Genomic DNA, 24,487 nt, shown 5'->3' with positions numbered 1-24,487 from the left:
TTCATATATTGACAAAGTATCAATGCTTTGAGAGAAAGGGTCTTCTTATGCTACTTTTAAGGACACTTTCTCTCAAAGCACTGATACTTTGTCAATATATGAATTATTCATTTAAACAGTGTTACGTGGTTGAAGATGTTTATAATATACAAAACATTTACCACTTTTAACCAATAAGTTGCCTTAAGCAACTAATGTATCGACAAGGTGGAAAATAAAAAATACTTAGTTGTGAATACTGTCAGACAGACGATAGCAATTGAGAAACAGATGGTTCGCAGTTCTTTGGTTCAAGATGTAATGGATCAAATATGCTGTGCGAAATTTTTGAAACGCTCATGGCTCCTTGCCACAACATTCAAGAGCATTACTCTGAAAGCGTTAAGAAGCAGTGAGCGTTTCGGGTGACTGCACAATGTCACTGTCACTCATCATCTCAAAGCCTTGGTCACACTTGTCGCAACCAAGCCTCTGTTTTATGTTGTTCATAACCACTTGCTCACCGCTAGGAATTTGTTTTGCTGTTTCTTTATTGTCTGTGAACTCATAGGAAACATCATGATCATGGCTTTTCACTAAATGGAACTAAACTCATATGGTGTAGAGTATGAAGTTCTACAATCGACCAGATATAAGGCAACCGGAACATGCAGCGCTACGTCGCGTCACTTGTTCAGTCTAAGCTCAGTTCCTAAGTATACAGAACATTGTTAGGAAATGAAAAGAACCACAGTTAATCTGCACCTGGATAATCGGTTGAAACTATGAAGTGATTGGTGTGATACCTGCAACATGCATCGGTAACACTGATCAGCCATTTTATTCATTACTGCCAAATTTGGCATGACCTTTCTTGGGAATATCAAATGATAACCAGCCTACAAATTTTTGCAAACGGTATCAGTTCTTGATTAAGGAAGAGACTTTGGATATCGTGGTCTGTAGCCTACTGTTTGTATGTAAGGAAGTCGTGTATGTTGTAGTGTCTGATATTATCACTTGATGACAATTCTGGCTGTTATTGCATATTCAAAATACAATTGCACTTGCGTGAGGTGGCACTAGTATTGATTGTAGCTGATAGAAGATAGTCTGGCAAGCAGCAGGTTCATCAGTTGACCAAGTACAGTAATTACATGAGTCCTACATTACTGACAGAACTTGATGAATTTTAGAGACGAATTTGTGCTACAAAAACAAAAGGCCAAGTTCAGAATGGAATGTCTGATGTTCGTTCAGGAGCTAGCGACAGAGCCAAATGAGCCACAGTAACAACCAAGGACTAGCTGAGCAGTCATAGGTTTAGCATGCTAACGTACACTGACTGAGCAAATGTCATGAGATAGCGGAGCACTGATGCGCAGGTGTGTTGTCTGCGCACCACACGCCCCCTGTACCAGCGGCAGTTGTATAGGAGACCTTGTGAGCAGTGGCTGTGCATGTGACAGGTGTAACATGGAACTTCGTCGTGAGCTGACACCGTTCGAACGGGTATGGTGGTCGGTGCCTGACGGATGGGAAGTGCGATTTCGGAAGTGGTGCGGGAATTCGACTTCACACGATCAACCGTGTCCAGGGTGTATCGTGAATGGTTGAATGCGGGTGTCACCGTCCACAACAGACGAACGACCGGCCGTCCAGCCACCCTCGATGACCGTGACCGGCAACATCTGAGACAGGTTGTCAATAGTGACAGACGGGTAACAAATCACGGCTCAATTCAACACAGGCCATGCTAGACACATCTCCCAGTGGACAATCCGTAGGAACATGGGTTCTATGGGGTATGGAAGCCAGCGCCACAGACAGGTGCCACTGTTAACTCAACGTCGTCGGGCACGACGCGCATTTGTCGCCAGTCACCAGGGATGGACACTGGAACAATGACATCACATGATATGGTCACGATTTCAACTGCACCGTGCCAATGGGAGGCACCGTGTATGGCGCAGACCACATGAAGCAATGGATCCCACCTTGAAGGTGTGGTCCAGGGCGCTGGTGTTTCTGTTATGGTCTGGGGTGCATTTTCCTGGTATGGAATGGGCTCCTTAGTTGTTCTGGAAGAGACTTTGAATGGTATGCGATATGTTGAGCTGCTCGGAGACCATCTACACCCATTTTTGGCCTTCCAGCGCCCAGACGATTCTGCGGTGTCTCAAAATGATAACGCGCCTCCACATCACTCCCACATCTCCCGGGAATGGTTCCAGGAACATGCAGCGGAGGTCGAACGACTGCCATGGCCACCCAGGAGCCCCGATATGTCCTGGAACGCAGGCTCCGTGCCATAGATCCTGCACCCACGAACAGACCAGCATTGGCGGCCGCTCTGCAAACAATTTGGTGTCAGCTGCGTCCAAAGGACTACCAGGGACTTGTCGACTCACTTCCACGGCGTCTCACTGCAGTTCACAGGGCCAAAGGAGGCCCCACGCGCTGTTAGGTGACTATTCCAAGACATTTGCTAAGTCAGTGTATATTACCTGATATCAGATGTAAATAAGCAGTGTAATAGTTCCTGGCATGGCCAGTTGCAGTCATATTTTGAACACACAATACTTCCATTGTAATATTATAGAGAAAAGACAAAAGACTCTGTCACCCAGAATACAGCTCTGATTATCTTAAATCGCCTTTGTGTTGTTCATGTACTTGTGATGATGCTGTGCAATTTAAAGGGAAACCTGAGTAAGAAATGTAGACCATTAGTAATTTTGACCGACTTGGACACTCCATGTCAACAAAGTAAAAAGCATTCCATAATAAGTTTTTCTAACAAACAAATATGGTATTAATTGAACCTATGTTATGCACATGTTAATATATAGTTTTTTATCTTTCAGTCCTTTGATGACAGATTTTTTTGGAATGGATGTATCAACAGTGCAGTGGTGTGGGGTTTTAAATTGTGAATTATTAACTATGTTAGTCATTGTTGGCTGGTAGAGAAATAATGAGTTGTTGTGGTCCAATTAGTTTTGTCAGTTTGTCCAATATGATGGTCCTGTTGACCAATGCCTTGGAGTAATCTATAAATATGACATGAAGGCAACCTTTTAGGGTTGCAGTTGTTGTCGCAATTTCATCTTGTATGCATTGAGCTGCTTGGATCATCGATCTTTTCTCTTTTGAAGCCAGATTGTTTTCCTGTTGTTTTTTCTATTAGTCCAGCCAGTCTCTTGCATATCATCTTAGTGAGGGTCTTCAGCATGATGTATTCCAGTGTAGTCCCTCTGTGTGTGTTTAATGAGCTGTTCCAGTTGTCCGGAACAGTACTTAGCCTTAGGCGTTCGTTGACCATGTCTTTCAGCTGCTTCTTCATTACTTGTAATATACCTTTCAAGTGCTCAGCATAGAACATGTCTGGTCCACTGGCCTTGTTCTTTAGGCTGTTTATTGCCTCTGACTTTGTCTTCTGTGGAAAAGTATATCTTCTTATGTAACTGCTATTGTGTTGTATTCTGGACAGGTTTCTCTTTCGTGCAATATGCCAGTCAGTTGGTTGTTCCATACTAGGGTGACCAGATGCAAATAGATTAAAAAGAGAAAAAAAATATTTAGAAAGGAGGACAGTGCCAAAAAAGAAGAGGATACAAAAATCCTCCATTGAGAGTCTGAATTTAGACAAATATTCCAATTTTCACATACATAAACAAAATGTATCCATTTCCATATTATATAGTAAAGATTGCAAGATTTAAACAATGAAACTAATTGAAGGGTCTGATGCCAAAGTGAACCAACTACAAAATTGGAATTTAACTGCTCCCGTTATAAATACGTAATTGCAATAGGAATAGTCTCCAGACGTCTCTGAAAATTTAAACACAATGAAGTTAATATACAGATTATGTATGAATGAAGAAAATTTTTCAATTATAATTTTTTTCCATTCTTCAAAATTAATTTAAAGTATGATACTGAGAAATTTTAAATATATTTTTGGTTCACTCTGCCATCAGACCCTGCAGTTTACACATGCCTTGCTGGTACTTTTCTGAAGATTCAGTTGCCTTTAGGAGTTTTGGCATGTTGTAATGTATAAAAAGGTACACATTTAAATTATTTTAGATTATATTTAACCATTAAGAGGATCTTCACAGATTTTACTTTGAAACAGGTCCTATTATCAATCCATTGTGATGAGCCGTTGAAAATGGTGAGATCAATGAAAATACTCTTTATTTGCATTGTGGCCTGGTATAGAAAAAAGTATTCTGCAAGTTTTAATAACTCTGAATTACAATCAACTTTACCTATTTCTGACATGTTATATTCAGGGTCATTACTACTGTCATTCAGGAATTGTTTGAAATTGCAGAACTGATCAATTGATTTCACATCATCAATTTGAAAGCCAATTTTTCAACATCACAATAATCAATATTACTTTCAGCACCATCCATTTAAAACGGGTTTCCTTTACTCCAGATGATCTCTTGTCATTTGTCACATCAGCTCGCACATTAACATAGCAGTGTTCTGATGGGGTATTGCTTAGAGAGAAGCATGCAATATAGAGAGTGGTAAATAGCATCTATAATCACAATACAAGGCATGCATAGAATAATCGTATGTACTGTATATCCATAATCACATTTCTGTATATTGACACAATATCGATGATGCTGTTGCATAATGAAGAATACTTCTAAAAACGAAGTACAGTCGAACCTCCCTTCTGCGGACACCATCGGTTCCGCGGAAAAATGTCCGTTACGAGAGGTGTCCGCTAAAACAAGTTTGTAAAAATAATCAAACATCTTAACGGCAAAGAACATCCACCTTAAATATAAACATACATATCTTTACTTTTATTATTCTAAGTCATTTCTGTGTTAGTATTCATGGAGAGAGTTATTATAAGTGATTTTACATCATTTACAAACATTACAGCTTCATGAAGTAATCCCTTGTTATTCATGTTTAACAGACAACTGAAATGCTACAGTATTTCTGTGTCACTAATTAGCGCCTGTACTGTCTTTTCCTTCTCAAGTTGACTACCTGAACTCGACCTTATCAGCGACAATCCGAGTTATTAATAGAATGATGCAAGAAGGGAAGAAGATACCCAGGTAACTTGTGAGTCAACAGTCTCTGGGCAATTAGAATTCTTGAAATAGGCCTGTAGACCACTAGGTAGAACTGCATTCCGATGTACCTTCTCTCCCTTTGCACTTGAAATAGTACGAACATTCAAGCGGGATTTCCTTATGTCTGAAGAATGGTTTCAAAAGAGAGGATGGCATGTGGTTCTGCATAATAAATTGTCCTGCAACGTGTAAAGTGTCCGCTTAAGTCAAGTAGACGGGACAAACGGCGCTGTCCGGAGTTCGAGGTGTCTGCTTAAATGAGGCCAATAATTTAACACTTGTCTTATGTGAAATAAAATCTGTTCCGCAGAAAATTGTCCGTATAGGGAGGTGTCCGCTGAATAAGGGTGTCCGTTAGGGCAGGTTCTACTGTAGTAAAACAGATTATCCCAAAATAAGCAGATCATTAAAAGAGGACATTTCGGGTATTTTAAATAATCCACCCGGACCCCAGACAGTGGTCTAAAAAGGAGGACGTGTCCAGATAGAAGAGGACATCTGGTCCCCCTAACCTATACATACGCCTGTAGATGTATTTTTTTAGGAATGCTGGTTGATTTGGGCTCGATGGTTTCACATTCAGCCTGTTTGAATAGCTGCTTCTCCTCTTCTTGATGATGTCTTGCCTTTGCGGTCTTGACTATAGCCCTATATTCTCTCCATACTGTGGTGTAGGCCCCTAGGCTGCGTTAAGAGTTTTGTTTTGTGCGACGTTCCTGAGGACATAACATCCTGTATTGAACCAAATCTTCGATCTTCTATTTATCATATCTTAGATATGAACCTTCCATGATATGTAGAATTATTTAGTTCTTCAGTATATTTGAAACATCGGCAAACTGTATAAAATGTACAGAAAAAAACAACACGGTTCAACCCAGAAGAAGAATGAAATAATTCTATTTATCGTACCTGCCAACTCTTCTGATTTAGACAGGAGACTCCATATTTTCCTGCCTCGTGATTTTTGCTAATAATTGTTGGTGAACTTCAAATATTTGTTTTAAAATTCCGCCACTTCAGCTTTGTACATCAGTGGCTGAAAGTCCTTTGCTCGTTGGATGCTTTCAAATGAAATATTGAATTAAAAAAAAAAAAAAAACTAGGAATGCCCACAAATGTTTGATGTTTATTGCAACCTGAATATCGTGACCCGCACATTGATTGTCATTCTTTCGCAATATGATAGTGTTCATTCAGATGCTTCTATTCCAGAGTGTTTTGCATGTTTTGTCCTGTTCGGATTGGATGTGCATGTGTTTTAGTGAAGTTCACGTATGTCCAGTATTTATTGAAGTCTTTATAGTGGGCTGAATATTGTTACTGAATATACATACTAAAGTAAAATATTTGTGGATTTAGATTCCACTAACAGTTTCCCTGGAAATATGTGTTAAGTAAAATGTGGATTCGATGCAAAGAGCGCTGGATTAAAGTATGTACTGCCCAAGACATGTAAAATAAGCAATTTTGACTATTTGTTCCTCCTAATTTTAATATCAAAATCTCCTGATTTTTGGTTTTGTAAGGTTGGCAGGTATGTGTTCATGAATTTTGCTGGTTGGATGACCTTTTGTAGTACTTGTTCTAAAGCGGAAGCTGATTCAATTAGGCTTCCTGTCCATAACGACGTAGTAATTTCTCTTCTGTTGCCTATAGTTATAGCTGATAATCAACATTTCTTGACATGAATTCTTGTAGATTCTATACTTTTTGTACAGACCTGTAGGGTGTAGGGTTGTCATTAGGAAGATGTTTCGTCTTTGAGAATGTGTATGTTTGAAATGTGGACAAATGTGTGAATGCTACCATGCACTGAAATGCAAGCAATGCTCAGAATCACTGAATCAATTATGCACTGAAACATGAAAATTGTATTGTTTTTGTTTTTTGTTATTTTATTGTATCATTACATGGCCATTTGCTGCAATAAATACTCCATTCGGAAATTAATAGTGTTAGCTATGAATATTTTTGGTATTGGGATCGACATTTGTAGGATGAGTCTGTCATCTGTGGAAAAGCAGTTGGATGTTTGGGACAATAATAAGAAGGATAGGGTAAGGTTGGGGCAAATAGACACCGTAAGCGGATTATTGTAAATAACTATAGTAAATCCCAATTTCAAATTTTCAGTTTGTATCAATACGTTAAAATAATGCAATTTGCTTTTTTCAACATACTTGATATTCTGCTCAGTAATAACAAAATAAAGGTATGGTACACTAATGTCCATTAGCCCCAACTATTGGGCCAAACGGACATCACCGCCATCATTGGAGCAACCCTGGCAAACCAAATATGGATCATTTTCATTCACAACACGCGCTACATGAAACCAGGAAGAACAATGTACACACTGCACCCAATTTTCACCATGACTGTCTAGTTTTTACACACATTGCAGATATAATCTTAATGGCTATCACATTTTGTTTTTCTCATTACCATTCTCTTGGTTGCCCTGGCCTTTCATTTTTACCTGAGGAATAAAAGTAGGGTGTGTCAATATTTGTGGTGTTCCCATCTTCAGTTTTTTTTTTTTTTAATCCTGGAGCTGATGGCACAGGGCTTAGGTCCTTGAAACTAATACTTTCATTTGCCAGATTTTGGTCTTTTCTGTCGTTGGCTGTGCCTTCAATTCCTCTACTTGATTATTTCCTGATTCACTTGTTGCTTGAGGGTCTGTTGTTTGATCTTCAGGATGTAGTACTCTGGAGCTAGTGGGATCTTCATGTACTATTGCGGGAGCAAACAGCACATGCTCAGGTAAGCGATTTGGGTTGAATGGATGAATCACGAGCATTGAAGCCATTTACAGGTTTTTCGACTGTAGCTACACGGTTCCATGCCTCAGCAAAAATGGCTCTAAATGCCACTTCATTAATTCCTTTTCCTAATAACAAAAGGAGAAACATACTGGCCTGTAGCAGAAACACGCGCCATTACACTAACTGTTTCACAGTTTTTCGCAATTAGTTTGGCTAATGTGCCTCCTGTCTCTCATGGATATAACTTATTGTTTGGTTTGTTTGTTTGTTTGTACATTAGCTGTTCCTGTCTCGTCACTGCTGTAGACATGTGAGAGTTTTTCTGACAAGTTCAGTTCATTTAAAATAATAAACTTCATTTTTATCCATATGAACTGAGATTACAAAGCTTTTACAAGTTTTAGGGTCCACCTTATTCGATACTACAATTTGTTGTGTAGATGTAATTACAACATATTATGTTTATTCAGAATTAGTTTTAACGCTATACTGCGTCATAATCAGCTGAACAGAGGCATTGGAAAACTGGCAATCATATAAATATTATCACAAATTAAAATCTTGTAATATTACAATTAAAATTAATATATATTTTAAAAAATATAGTGTTTGTCTCTTACAAGTGCTTCATTATGCTTCACTCAGTCAAAGACCTTCTGAGGTGAGTCATATAAACATTTGCGTTATTGGACACAATCTTATATCTTGCCTTCCCTCTTAGACATTATAACTATAATATTCCTTATTATTCACAGGTTCCGCATTTGAACCGGGAAACGTAGTTCTTGTTAATAGGTTAAGGACTTTCTTTGTACGTTCCCACCTCATCAGGCTCGTTTCACTGAACAATACTGTCAAAAAGGACACTACATAATTTCCTGGAATCTTTTTATGACTGTACTGTATGCAGAATTACGAAGTGTGTTTAATTAAGCACAAAGAGTTTTATGAACAGAACTATTTTAATAACTTTGTGTGTGAATTTTAATTTGAATTCACCTTAAAATTACAATAATTATAGCGAACCTGGTCGCATATGGTTTTAATAATTTGGTACAACACACCCGCAAGTCTTTGAATTGTTGAGAAAGGATGGACAGACACTGTATATTTTTAAATATATATTCATTTTAATTGTAATATAAGATTTTAATTTGTGATAATGTTAATGCTGATAATATTTATATGATTGCCAGTTTTTAAGTGCCTCTGTTCAGCTGATGATGAAGCAGTATAGTGTCGAAACTAGTTCTGAATAAACATATGTTGTAATTACATCTGCACAACAAATTGTATAGTATTGAATAAGGTGGACCCTAAAACTTTTTAAAGCTTTGTAAGTTCAGTTCATCAATTTTTCTAAATTGTTGTAAAATACAGCAATCCTTTCCTTCATCATTCTTTTTGCACGAGCATGTGAAAGACCCTCAGAAATTCGTAGTCTAAGATTCATATGCAGGCTGAGAAAGACTTGTATCCAGTCAACACCTACCATTTGTGTTTCATTAAATTATTAATTTGAAAATGCATAACTCTATGCCAAGCTACGTAGCTCTTTGTACGTTAACCCGTATCCAATAGTCTAGTTTTAAAAGATGTTCTTATCCACTTCAATTCTGTATCTTGAGAAAAATGTCCACTTCAATTCTGTATCTTGAGATAAATGTTGTATGCTGCCTGAATTTAGGAATGCGCACGTTACTAATCACCTGCCTTCTTAAAGAATTGCATGTAACTGATAAGGTTGCAGCTGCAGTTGCCAGTAGCATGCAGTCTTCCTTGAAAGCCTTCATGGCTAAGTGCACATTCTCTTCCATTACAACATTCATTAACAATTGACATTTATTAAAATAAATAGTCGGCAAAAAAGTATTTTCAAGAATTTAATAAGAAAAATGAATTTGTTAGTTTGGCCCCACAAACAAGTATCTGTCTGCCCCCACAAGCACTATTTAATTTAGTGTGCCTGAAAATCAACAGATGGCACTAACATTTGTGCTTCCTGACTTATGGAGGATGCGTTGGCTAGATCTTCTTTGAATCCACTGATATACAAACAAACCTTAAATCCTAGACAATCTTACGAACAAAGACGATATCTGAACAACATGTATTCCTTATCTCTGTAAAGGCCGGTCTCCACTGATTAACATTTAACACCAACATGTTAAATTTAACATGTTACAATTGACATGTATACTGTGATTGTGTCTTCCAATTGACTTTGCATGTTAACTCAGAATGTTGAGGTTAACACTTTTAACATGTTGACGTGTTTTCCGCTCCAAGTAGAAAACGTGTCAAGTCAATTCGTTGTTCGTAAGATGTTGGAACAGCTTTGGCAACTTCCTTGCCGTTTCCACCGTCAACAGATAGCCAAACGACGCAAACGACATGCTTCTCGTGAAGTAGGATTAATAGTTACAACACTCCGCAACACTCATTCTTTTTATTATAAGCTACAAATACAGTACCGGTACCGTTACGTGCACGTGTGTCGTCTGTGCACTATACTAAAATTTATAGTCAGAAATGGAGTGGAGCAAGATTACTTTGGACTTCATTAATGATATAATAGAAAGGCCTAGTTTGTGGGATGTCTCATTAAAGGAATACAGAGATAAAGCGAAGAAAGCCGACAGTTTCCAGGAACTCTAAATTATCTATAATTGTTCCCGCAAGTGCATTGAAAAAATACCTAGCACCCCTCCACTTCCAGTACAGTCGAGTATTTCAAAAAATCAGAAGTCGTGTGCAGGAGCGGACGAAGTTTATACTTCAAAGTGGTTTCCTTTTGAAGCAATGAGCAGGGTGAGGGGAGGAACTGTGTCTAATAAAACTGGATTTCTAAGTCATGACAAGAAGCAACAGCGGCAGTAACAAAGGGCCAAATCCTCTTCATCTGAGTCCATTGTCCTTATTTGAAAATACTAGACACCACCTGAATGTATTACCACAAATTGATATGATGAACTACTTAGGGCCTATATATAAACAAAGAAAGTGAAGTTTAACATGTTTATTAAGTGTAGACACAAGGTTAAATGAAACAGTATTCAGCATTTAACATTTAACACTTTTAACATTTAACATGTTGTTAAATGTTAATCAGTGGAGACCGGCCTTAAGTCGAGAAGCCAGGAGATTTTGAATAGCAGATCTCAATAGGTACTTATCACAGACATTCGTATACACCACACTACAGCAGGACTCACAGGAAACAATATTGCCAACTTTAATGAGATGATTCCACACATTTTATTATGGAGTGTCTGTTTGCCCCTAACTCACCCTAATAAGTATGGTCCAGTATACTACTACTGTTTGTTAATTACACTTTTTTCAAAGTAGGAGGTGAACGTGCATAGTATTCAGTTGCTCCTAACAAGTGAAACAGGCGTACTCAATGTTAACTATGCAGAAGCTACCTTCACACTGCTGTACCTTTGCTCATCATAGCGCATGTAACACCAAGCTACGCATTTGTTAAAAACATTAATTGTGACGATAAATTGCAGTGTTTGGTAAATATTATGCTTTTTGTTAGCATTCATATATCTTTCTGTACCTTCTCCTTGTAGCAGGCTGCCCATATTTTGATATAAACATTTGGCAACTCTGCTTATTTTGTTCTGTTGGTTGAAAGTCTCTAGCGGCATGTACCACCAAGGTATCCATTTGTTAAAAACGTTAAGCATGACAGTAGGTTGCAGTGCTTATAAATTTTATGCATCTTGTAGCAATCGCATATCTTGCTGTACTTTTCTCGGTGTTGTGGCAGGCTGCCCATATTTTGATATAATCACTTGACAATACTTTTGTTCTGTTGGTTGAAAGTGAAGGATTCTAAGTGTTTGATGTCACAAAAAATGTGATAATGCACGAAGTATATCTGTGAAATGTGTATTTAGCAACAGAGTAGCAGTTACAGTAGAGTTAAACTAATGTATTATTAAGGTCCACCTTTTCAATAAAAAATATGCAGAGTTTAAATTACATAAATGATTAGGGACTAGTTTCGACCTAATAATAGGTCATCATCAGCTTAAAGCAAAATTAAAACATAAATACCAAAGAAATCAAACAATGTAAAGACACCTAAGGTCTCGTAAATGTACATACCATGTGAGAGATTGAGAAAAGAATTATAGAGACGTGCAGCACTATGTTAAAAAATAACTCCACGACAGAGATTCATAAAAAGTCCAGTGCACATTAAAAAGATGTTAGGAATCCTTGTGTAGCTGGATAAGGAGATTATATACACTGGCTCCTTTAAGATGCTGTTATCCAATTGAAGTACAACTGAGCTGAAATCACGTTGTTTATTTACGATTAAAGTCCAGTGCGCCGTACAGCATTAAAAAGTTGTTACGGATGCAAATCTTTCAGTTGTGGTTCAAGGAATTCAATATATGCTTGCTCCTTAAATGTGCTGTTGTACTGTATATTGGAACACAAGTTAGAACGATAGCATCCCAATGACAGTCAGAGAGAGTCCTTTCCCCTTGCTTTCTCATTGAATATAAAGCACAGACAAGTACAAAACTCGTAAATAAGTTATATAGGCCTTTCTGAATTATTTTCTAAATTATAGTAAAAATAAAGACATTTGAGTTAGCTATAATAATATTTACAGATTACAAATAGCATATTATATAATGTTAAATGGAATCTTAAATTGATATCTAGGAACTTGAACTGTATACTACCGGGCGAGTTGGCCGTGTGGTTAGGGTTGCGCCGCTGTGAGCTTGCATCTGGGAGATAGTGGGTTCAAACCCCACTGTCGGCAGCCCTGAAGATGGTTTTCTGTGGTTTCCCATTTTCACACCTGGCAAATGCTGGGGCTGTATCTTAATTAAGGCCACGGCCGCTTCCTTCCCACTCCTAGGCGTTTCCTATCCCATCGTCGCCATAAGATCTGTCTGTGTCGGTGCGGCATAAAGCAATTAGGAAAGAACTTTATACTGTTTACTGGAACACAAATCAGAACGATAGCATCCCAATGACAGTCCGAGAGAGTTTACTGATAATCATCCCCGCCATTCAGCCACCTAAACTGTATATAGGATAATATTTTTTGTTTATTTCCACCTATTCAATACATTTCAAGAATAGGTGGAAATAAACAAAAAATATTATCCTATATACAGTTTATGGAACTTTCAATACGGACGAAAAATGATTTTCATCACTTGTAATTCAGCCACCTGTCGCCAAGCTTAACAAGTTTCCCTGTACCTTCTGCAAATAAATTTACTAGAATCATTCTTCTGCATCATCACAAACCACTTGATCTGTGATGAAATACTTATTCTTCAGGGCCTTCTTCCACATTTAAAAGATTTAATAGTGCACTGTAAAGGGGATTGATCTGCAAGATCCCAGTGAATTTGGCATAGTTTATCCATTTTTGCATTGCCAGCATACGGGTGTATGTTTATGCATAAGCATACAGTACTTCACGACAGTTTTCCCAACTGTCTGTTTTTTTGTGGCCCCTTGAGTTCCTGTAAGTTGTCACAAAATCATGGATCCTGACACTGACCATAACCACTTCAACAGCAGAGGTCCATTGAGATTGACTGGGCGACTGCCCTAAATGCAGATCAGTAGTGAGTGAGTGATTGATTGATTGATTGATTGATTGATTGATTGATTGATTGATTGATTGATTGATTGATTGATTGAAAAACAGTGTCAACATGATCTTGTCAGCTGATGTAGGTGATTTTGCCTTCATTGGTCATGTGATGAAGGGTGTCTCCCCTCCTGACTCATTTTCATTGCTGGCTGGAAATGGTGGCATCAGGTTTCATCACCTATCAGAATTACCTCTAAGAAACATTCTTGCATGCGATATGGATTGTTATGTTCTAGATATATCTCCACCCTTAGTACAGCTTGCTGTTCATTGGTGAGAGGCTGGGGTGCCAATTCGGAACACACTTTGCGAGTCCCTAGTTCTCTTTGCATGATGTAGTGTATGAATCTGACTCTGAGATTGACAGCTTACACACAGTTATACTACAATTGTCTTTCACCATCATGTCCCTGTGCCAATCTTTTCCTACATCATTACAGACACCTGTTCAGGTCGTGCGAGATCTGCCGGCATATCCATCCATCTCAAAATTTGGCACACCTCTTGAACACTGTTCTTCCTTAGAAATAAGCATCCCCATTCAAGGCTTACATTTGACCAAAGATTTCACTTGGTAAAACACCCCCTTTGCACATGAATTAAATCACTCCACATTTTACTGTTTGGGGCATATCGCTTACATTCCACTATTGCTTCAACTTCCTCCTCTACTTAGCTGAGAGACTGACTTCATGCTTTGCTATGAACACCAAACTATACAGTGTTGCCTGTCAACTATTTGCTGTGATGTTAGGTTTATCTACATTTCAATTAAAGAACCCATAAAAAAGCACTCCAAATATCCACTAAAAATAGTTACATCTTTGTTACTGGGTCTGTTAACTGAAATGATTTCATTTATTAATTCAATAGGTGTAACCTCACATCCTATCTACATTTCATTTATGATATTTATTATTGAGCTGTGTAAGTTGACATCAAGAAATGTAGCCATCCCTTATTTTCAATTGACCCTACAGTGAGTGGATGCATTTTAAATTACAAAAGTTCATTATATGCTGGAATACATGCTCTACTTAACCAGGGTCATATGTTTACCTGTAAGAACTACTGTCATGCCATATATGTTGATTAATTGAACTAAGAAAATCCCATGGCGCTGCAGTCCTGTGGGTCTTGGTGTACTAGGCAACCCTGGCTTAACCCAATGGCCTGCAGATTATGAGATGACATGCGGTCAGTGTGACAAACCCTCCTGGCCAATCAATATTCCTAGCAATTTTTTTAACCAGCTATTGATAAATTATATCAGGCTTTATCAGCACAGGTTTTCTGTGTAATCTCCTGTGGGACAGTGATAAATCTCTGTACCTGATTGTATCTTTATTAGCCTTCCTCCAACACAAAATACTGATCACATTTGATAACAGTAGAACCCATGCAAATTGTTAAGGTCTCTTAACAGTACAAGGTTATATAATCTTGTTCTTTACCTTTGAAGAATGGAATTGTAAGGACTTCGAAGGGACTTGCAAATCTTTCATTTGCTCCATGGTTGGTGATTCAAATAGGTTGGGTATGATGCCAAACCTGTAGTATTTTTGCATTATGTAAGCATAGAATTGTTTCTAGTAGATGCTTTAATAACACTTTAAATATATTAATATTATATGTTTTCATTTTTTTTATAGAAATGGCATCACTTCTTGATAGTTTACAGTGATTTCGAGCAAATCTTGAATTCTTCACTTCCCTGGATCTACAGATTTGTGCCATACTCTGCTGACTGTATCATCACAAGTTATATTTAGAACAACAACAAAAAATGGCAAAAGTGCAAGTGGTAAATGTGGTCGTATTAGACAATCCTTCTGCATTTTTGAATCCTTTCCAGTTTGAAATTACATTTGAGTGTGTCGAGGACTTACAGGAAGATTTGGAGTGGCGAATCATTTATGTGGGTTCAGCAGAAAGTGAAGAATATGACCAAGTATTGGACACAGTGTATGTGGGGCCAGTTCCAGAGGGTCGTCACATGTTCGTATTTCAAGCTGATCCACCAGACCCTTCCAAAATACCTGTTGCAGATGTCATTGGTGTAACAGTTGTATTATTAACATGTTCATATAGGTAAGAAGTGCTTCCATTATTTTATGGTATTAGACTTTTTCTGCTGCAGGTGTAGGGTATACTAGGCTACTTTGTCAAATTTTTTTTATACTTCATGCCTTGATTGATATTGATGTATTCTTTAGATCCAAAACTGATCATTCACTGCATTTAGGCTGCATCATTTATGTTATAGTCACTGCCTAAATTAAGAGACCCTTCTATTCCAAATATAGTTTGACCCTAGCTGAGGTTGGTTGCATTTGATGGTGTTCAAATGAGGCAACTCCATGTCATTGGCTTGCTGCATTTTAACACTAGAACCGCCGGAGCGGTCAAAATGACCGCTACACATTTTCAAAGCATTATTTTGACCACATTTTTTGTCCTATTGTAAAGAGCTTCGGCAGCTTTTCCTAATTACCGGTCAGAATCATCCGTATTAAATTTAATTAATTTTGTGTCATTGGATAGGACGTAGGTAACGAGTATACCTAGAACCGCCGGAGCGGTCATTTTGACTGCTGTATTGATTATCATAATAAAATGTGTTAGAACATGTGCTTATTCCTCTGGTTGAGATAAAATTTGTTTATAATTATTCTCCCTGCAATAATGTAAGCACAACAATGAAACTCTGATAGTCTGTGCACGGCCATTGTTCAATTTCCTCTTTATTCATTTATTGAACGGCGTCTACGAGGGCTAATGGGTCACTCTCCTCTGAGAGTAGCGAACATTCTTCCGCTCTCACAACCCCTTCAAGGCCTCCCTCACCCCTCCTCTCTCCGTGAGCCAATCACAACCTTGGGACAACTGTCAACTAATCTCTCTCGGCAGTCTGGAGCCACAGCTTCGTCAGCTTGTCATAGACCATGGCTCGTAGACCACCGTCCCTTACCGATGAAGAATTACTCACTCTACTGCATGATATTCCAGATGATATGTCTGAAGTTGAATGTGACCCAGATGTAGAGGGCCTATGAGAAGAAACTGCGGACAAAGATTACTACCAACCAAGTGTCCATTCTGAAAGCAGTGATTCAGATGATGCTGAATACCAAATTGTTGAACCAGGTAAGTTACAATAATGGTATACGTTATCTTGATGTCAACATTTCAACTTTGGTACTGAAATTCAACATTTAGATTGCAATTACGCCTGGTATAGGCCGAGAACTGAAAGTTATCAATTGTTCTGTTACAGCAGCAGAAAATGTAGTACGAAAAGCTGGACGAATCAACACAAGCCTCCCAGGAACAAATAATACGTTACTAGGTACAGACGGCATCACGGAGTGGACTGTAGGAGAGTTTGGGAAGACTACACCTGGCAGGATGGCTTGTCACAACATCTTGAAAGAAAATCCAGGACCTACTCCATATTCAAAGCGGTATGTTTCTGATGACAGTGTAGCGAGTGCATGGCGTCTTTTTATTGATGAATCTATATTGAAACACATCAAACACTGTACGGAAACGGAAGCAAAATGTGTTCTAGGTAATGAATTGTGGAGTGTAGGTTTAGAAAAACTGGAGGCATTCATTGCCTTAGTGTATGCTCGTGGTGTTCTTGGAGCCAGTAACACTGTACTTGATGAACTCTGGTCTAAAAAGTGGGGGCCACCATTCTTCAGTGAAACAATGGGGAGGAATTATTTTCGAGAAATTCAAAGATTTCTGCGTTTCGACGTCAGAACTACAAGATCAGAACGTTTGAAGGCTGATAAATTTGCGTTATTATCAAAAGTATGGAACAAATTCATTGAAAATTATTAGTTGACTTATATTCCAGGTGAAAATCTGACGGCTGATGAGCAGCTTTTCCCAAGCAAAACAAGGTGCCCATTCTCACAGTACATGCTGAACAAACCAGATAGATTTGGAATTAAGTTTTGGTTTCTTGTGGACGTTGACTCAAGGTTTCTGTGCAGTGGGTTTCCTTACCTAGGAAAAGACGATCTCAGAGGACGTGACGAGACTCTTCCCGAAAGTGTAGTAATGAAGTTGATGGAACCATTTCAAAAGAAGGGGCGAAACGTGACTACAGACAACTTTTTTACAACAGTGAAACTTGGTAAGAAGTTGAAAAGTAATGGTACGAGTATTGTTGGAACCATTAGGCGATGAAGGAGAGAAATACCTAAAGCTGTGAAGGCTATGAAAGCTAGTCTTTACGACTCAACTCTCCTGAAACATTCGTATGACACACTTACTGTTTATCAAGGTAAACGAAACAAGAACATCCTTCTATACAGTACTTTGCACTCAGAAGTTGAACTTCAAGCTAATCCCAAAAGGATTCCCGAAACAGAGACTTCTACAACAATACAAAATATGGTGTGGACGTGGTGGATCAAATGGAAAGAAAATATACTGTTCGATCCGCTACCCGAAGATGGCCTGTTCATGTATTTCATAATATTCTTGACTTGGCAGCTATCAATTCCTGGATCATTTTCAAAAAAGTGACCAGGAAGAAGATCAGTCGCCGAAATTACATCCTGAAGCTAGCAGAGGAGCTTCGTATGGGGTACATGGAATCGAAACCTAAGTATGTGGAAAGAGAACCCGAATTGAGGGAGCCTGTGGAAGGAAATGTACAGAGGAGGCAATGCCAAATGAAGAAATGCAGGAATAAGACAAACTTTACCTGCAGAAAGTGCAAACAGCGAGTGTGTGGTTCTTGCTCAAAGGACATAACTAAGGTCGTGGTATGTAGTTCCTGCTTCTAAAGACGCAGAATTGCATCAGCGTGTGCAAATACACTAAAGGAAAAGAAAGACAGTGTTTCAAAAATATGGTGTGGTACGTGGATTTGGCAAACATGTTTCAGGTCATAAATTACACTAAATAAAATGTTACAGTAATGTTATTTTCTGTTAATGTGTAATAACTATTTTACAGTTAAGACTAAAAGAATTTAAAGTAAAAGCAATGTTTGTTTATTAGATAAGTGTGTTTTAGAGAAACATATCTGTGTTTGTAATAAATTAGGAAAATATTACATTTGCAATACAATGAAATAATTCGTTTCTTTTCTGCTTTAGATCCCATAATTAATGTTTTATAAACTTAGTAACACATATTTGAAAGTATGGCAATGAGTTACTATACGTATTTAGAATAAAAATAATAATTCCAATACAGCGGTCAAAATGACCGCATCGGCGGTTCTAGGTATACAATATGTTCCGGTGGTTCTAGTGTTAAAGAACTTCCAGTGGGATCATATTTTTACACCCCAGTGTTTCTTAAAAGCTATTATAATTGAAGGGGAGTTATACAAATACCATGTATATTATTAAAAGTGATGAGAGTATCAGTAGGTTCCTGTAAAGTTTTCCTGCAGATCAGTGTTTGTGTGTGGAAGTGTTCATGTGTAACTTACAGAAAATATTAACTGTTCTATGGACTGTCCCTACAAAGAAAGATCAAGATTGTTTTCTAATATTTTGGTGAGATCCAAAAGAATATTATAGCCTAGAGAGCACATCAGGTTTTTTTTTCCCAGACTAAAGATGTCCATGAAGTAAGTTGAGGATTTTTGCCAAAATACCTGCTTTCAATTGTAAAAAGTAGCAATAGATTAAATGAGAAATGTAGAAGGATGTTTTATTTTAAAGCATTTTTCTCAGTAGAAGTTGTACATTTTTTTGGCAATTTAATAGGGCATCTAATGCACATTTATTTATCGTTATTTACTAAAAAGTATATTTTGATACCATGGAATTCAATACAGCTACAACTGAATGAGGAATATTATTCAAAATTCCAAGAAATATTTCTGAATATAGTAGACTCCCTCCTATTTCATTATAGCATCAGATTTGCTGTGAGATGATCAAGTATGAACAGGAAATGGGATAGCTAGAAATGGAAATTTATTCCATAAATGACCATCTAAAAGAACATTGATTACCAAATTACGGGAGCGGTTATATATTTTTTGGATTAGCACATTGCATTATCTTCTGTGCATTTAATTTCATCTTGTAGTTTTAACAGTAAAAGCTACCTCAAGGATGCCCTGTCTTCTCTCTTAGCTGAGCAGAGTAGGTTATGTGGTAGCCTAGATTATGTAGCTGAAAGTTTGTATTCGGGAGAATATTCTAGATGTGGTGCTGTTAAAACTAGACGAGCTCTATAGAGAAACTGAAGTAATAAAAGGTATAACTGATCACAAAGCTATTTTTGTCGTCAAAATAAATTTGGTAGAAAGGAAGGTTGTACAAGTAGGGCTTTTAGGCAGTACCATGTAGTTGAAAAGTCAGGGATGGAAGAGAAACTAATTATGATTAGTGGAAACTGGTAACTAAAAATGTAAGCAGCCTATGGGATGGGTTTAAAGCAATTGTTGAGGAGTTTGAAAATAGGTATGCACCCTTAAAGATAGTAAGAAATGGCATTTCTTCAAATTACCACGAAGGTTCCCCTGACATTGGCAATCACTGCGTGGGTTATGGGTCAGGGAGGTTTCTTGACTAACTACCAGTGTATTTTTCGCTCTCATCGGTCTGCCACCGATCATCTGGTTAGATTGGAGAGCACCATTCAGGAGGTCTTTCTCCAGAAGGAACACCTAGTCCCTGTGTTTTTTGACCTGGAGAAAGCTTCACAACCAGTATTTTTTATTATTCACCTTGTCGATACATTAGTTGCTTAAGGCAACTTATTAGTCAATAGTGGTACATGTTTTGTATTTTAGTAACATCTTCAGTCACATAATAACACTGTTTAGATGAAAAAATTAATACATTGACAAAGTTTACAATGCCTTGAGAGAAAGTGTCCTTAAAAATAGCATAAGAAGATAGATCATTTGATTTTTTCTGATATAGGGGCATTTTACGTCGTGTCTCTGTAGGTACAGTGGAAAGTATATCGACCATTTCAAAAGATGAGAGGAAAGTATTAAAAGCTGTGGGAAACACGAGAGAATAAATATGAAAACCTTTTTCCAGTGGGGCTTATAAAATAACAGTGCACTCAAAGGTGTGAAAAACGTCAGGCAACAAATACGAAAATATTTGCACGGGGGCCCATAAAAAAATCAAACTATTATTGCAGGTCACACTCCTTCTAAAACAAGTGTTAGTAGAAGCATTTTATTTTGGATCAGTGGGTTATTAAACATTATTTTTGGTCACACTATTAGATAATGAGTTGGAGATTATGCCCAACCATGTACGACAACGAGGAATGCCTTTGGCTGCCATTTTTAATCCGATAAAACTTTGACTAGGACCAACTCGAGTGATGAGTCAAAGGTGTGAGTATCAACATTCGCACAAGATCATCTCCAATCTGCAGCCGGTCTTGATTCGTGCCTCAACTGTGCACTTAAACATGCAGATACCAGTTCACTTTCTAACATTGTAATTTTTTGTCTTTGTTAGTAACAAATTTCATTACTTTTTCCGTATCCATAACTAGGCTATCGCAAGACAAATATGCACCGCGTTGATCAACTTCAAACAGTTATGTTATATAGGCGATTCATGCGATAAATATTCGCTACCTTTCACTGTACCGCTCAACATAAAATAAATTTCTAACTTCTGAATAGAACCAAAATAAAAGCACCAACTGGCTCACATCCACAGTATCCTCTGCCTGTCGTAAGAGGCAACTAAAAGGGGCGACCAAGGGTTGATCGCATTAGAACCATGAGACTACTTGTAATTAGTACCACCATGCGGGGAGCACCATGGGTCGCTTTTACTTGCGTGTAGTACCAGTATGTTAGGTACAAAATAGGTTTGTGATTAGTAGCAACAGAGTGCGCTGTCGGCTTTTACAGTACCTGTCTGATTAGTACCACTATATGAGCGACACCATGGTTCTGGCTTGCCTATGATTAGTACCCACTATATGAGGAACACCACGGGATAGTACGAGTCCCTGTGGTTAGTAGACTTTGTGATGAACACCATAGGTTTGCGTTACCTGTAAATGGCGCTGCAATGTATGGAACACCGTAGGTCTGTATTACATGTGCGAATTTCATTACCTGTGAGTAGTACCATAATGTGTGGAATACCGCGAGTTTACGCTCCCTTTGATTAGTACCGCAACTTGACAAATACAATGGTTCTACTTTCCTAGCGATAAATGCCATTATGAGGGGCTGAGAACTTGGATTTTAGACCCCTTTAGACTACAAGCATCATTGATTCAGTATTGTGCTATAGAAACAGTCCCTTGGTCAGAAATACTCATGTTTTTTGTCAGTTTCTGTGAATGTGAGGCATTGCGGGTCAGATTCACCTTTAGACTACAAGCATCATTGATTCAGTATTGTGCTATAGAAACAGTCCCTTGGTCAGAAATACTCATGTTTTTAATGTCAGTTTCTGTGAATGTGAGGCATTGCGGGTCAGATTCACTGTGTTTTAAATTCATATCCATCCATTCATTCTTTGTCCTCACGTTTTGAATTCTGGTCAGGGGAAGATTTTGGAATTTTAATTTGTCATTACATTTCGTCTCATTTCATACCATTAGGGACCAATGACCTAGATGTTAGACCCCTTTAAACACCAAGCATCATCATCAAACTAGCTCACTGTATTATTCAGCAATGTTGCTGCCAGCCGACAAGTAAATCTGAACATTCCTGAGGCTAACTGCTTGCGCCTCGAAGGTGTAATTAATCCTGTGAAATCACGCAGCTGTGGCAATGGTTCTTACTGGAATTGGAAATCATGTTTCTTTCACATGGGGTGGCAAATAACATTTTGAGGGCTAGAAAAAATGTGATCGTACTAAATTATAATATCGAAAATTTGCGACGCGATAAGCGAGGTACGGTAAAATGGCATTATAACGAACACAGTGTAACGAAATGTTCAGAATAGCAAAATTATTTTTAGGCCTTTTCCTTTTTCCCTATTTGATGTGTGTTAAAATATTTCATTGTAACAAATTTCGAACTTTCAGTATAACAAATTAAAATGTAGCCTTTTTCCTTATATTTAACATCTTTTCCCTTCAAAATGTAATTGAAATTCATCCTGTTTTAATCGCTGCGTATTTCGCACAACATGTCTACGTACAGCTAATACGAGGCAGCAAACATATTACAAGTCTGATGAGCGGGTTGCCTACCCAACAGCATGTGAAGATTATCTTATTCAGTTTTGGTGTACCAGTACTGAACGTCATTATGTGGGATTAATTTCTTATACATAAAATGCAAATTAAAGCCAATTTTCTATTAATAAAAATATCTTCAAATATTGGGGTGCGCAGATTGGATTACAGTATTCGCGTTTACAGGATACGGTTTAGGTAGCCATTTTCCCCTGTGGGTGGGGGGGCGGTAGAATAACACCCACGGTATCCCCTGCCTGTCGTAAGAGGCGACTAAAAGGGGCTTGAGGGGCTCTGAACTTTGGAGCGTGGGTTGGCGACCACGGGCCCCTCAGCTGAGTACTGGCATTGCTTCCACTTGTGTCAGGCTCCTCACTTTCATCTATCCTATCCGACCTCTCTTGGTCAACTCTTGTTCTTTTCCGACCCCGCCGCTATTAGGTTTGCGAGGGCTAGGGAGTCTTTACTTTTCATGCCCTTTGTGGCCCTTGTCTTTCTTTGACTGATATCTTCATTTATTGAAATGTTGGGTCCCTTCCATTTTTTCCTCTGATTAGTGTTATACAGAGGATGGTTGCCTAGTTGTACTTCATCTTAAAACAATAATCACCACCACCACCATCAGGTAGCCATTTTCCGTGCGTGTACGCAGTTGGTCGAGCTGGATATCTATTTCAAAGTAACCAATACATAACAAGTAATGCTATTGGCTGGGTAGGAACGCCACATTTGCAATCACAATTAAATTGAAAACAAATAAAGCGGTTCAACCTATTCAATACAAGGAAAATAAGAAATTTAATGTTACATTCTTATTTGATTAAAAGAGGTACCGGTTTCGACCACTATTCTGGGTCATCATCGGCCGATTAAATAAAAATATAAAACAAGTAAAGGATAAGTCTTTCACTAAAAGCAGTTCAAGAAGCACTACAACACTATAGGGATTAGCACTGCGTGGTGTAAGATCCTAAAATCCAGAAGAAGTCGAAGATCAGTCATTTAAATGAAGTAAGGTGGAAGTTCTTGAAGAGCAAAATGTTTATGAGAATTGGTGAATAGTTCATTGAACAAACCTGCAGATACTGCTAGGCATGAAGTTATATTACAATTTAATAAAGTCCTAAAATTATATAGAAGTCTAAGATAAGTCACTTAAATGAAGTAAGATTCAAGTTCTTGAAGAGCAGCACAACATACATAATGTAGGGCACTGTGCTTCTAAATGCTAATGAAACTTGGTGAATAGTTCAATGATCAAGCCTGCAAATGCTTCTAGGCACGAAAATATATAATACAATTCGATATAATTGAAGGATATATTAATGTTTATAGGATCTTATATAAACATTTTTATTGATTGACTGATAGCAATATATCCTGATTGATTTTATTCACTTCACTTTCAGCTCTATTTTGTGTTTTATGTTTTAACCTCCATTGATACGATTGTAGTGTTTTTACTCTTAGCTATGTCAAACATTGTTGGAAGTTTTCACACTAGTTTTAAGGCTATTGATTGTCTCTAATGTAAACGTCGGATCTTAAGGAACCATATACTTTAAGGTCACTAGGTTTGGGGCCCTGACCAAACTTTAGGCTAAGGTTTGTTTTGGCTGAGGATGCTCACAACAGTTTAGCGAAACATGTCCCAACTTATAACACCAGTTGTAATGTTTGTATCCTAAATGTAAGGACTGATAAGTATTGGAAAGGTGGTGTATATTATTGTTCTTATTTTAATGTTTATAAAGTGAATATTGTCGTCAACAACACCAAACTGTACAATAATTCCTTTGTATATA

At 37.9% G+C, this 24,487-nt stretch overlaps 1 protein-coding gene across 6 annotated transcripts in view; it reads left to right on the top strand.

The window, feature by feature from the left end:
* Window positions 1-24,487, top strand: part of asf1 (histone chaperone asf1) — a 115,213-nt gene that overhangs the window by 26,334 nt on the left and 64,392 nt on the right. For all 6 annotated transcript variants that reach the window (XM_067135079.1, XM_067135080.1, XM_067135083.1 and 3 more), the window contains one exon: window positions 15,170-15,608. In XM_067135079.1, coding sequence (XP_066991180.1) covers window positions 15,304-15,608 — 305 coding nt within the window. In that variant the 5' untranslated portion in view covers window positions 15,170-15,303. The remainder of the gene's footprint in view (window positions 1-15,169; window positions 15,609-24,487) is intronic.

This window comes from Anabrus simplex, chromosome 1, assembly GCF_040414725.1.
Source record: "Anabrus simplex isolate iqAnaSimp1 chromosome 1, ASM4041472v1, whole genome shotgun sequence".
Classification (NCBI taxonomy): Eukaryota; Metazoa; Arthropoda; class Insecta; order Orthoptera; family Tettigoniidae; genus Anabrus; species Anabrus simplex.
The sequence above is the reverse complement of the archived record's forward strand: the minus strand, read 5'-3'. Positions and strand labels throughout refer to the sequence as shown.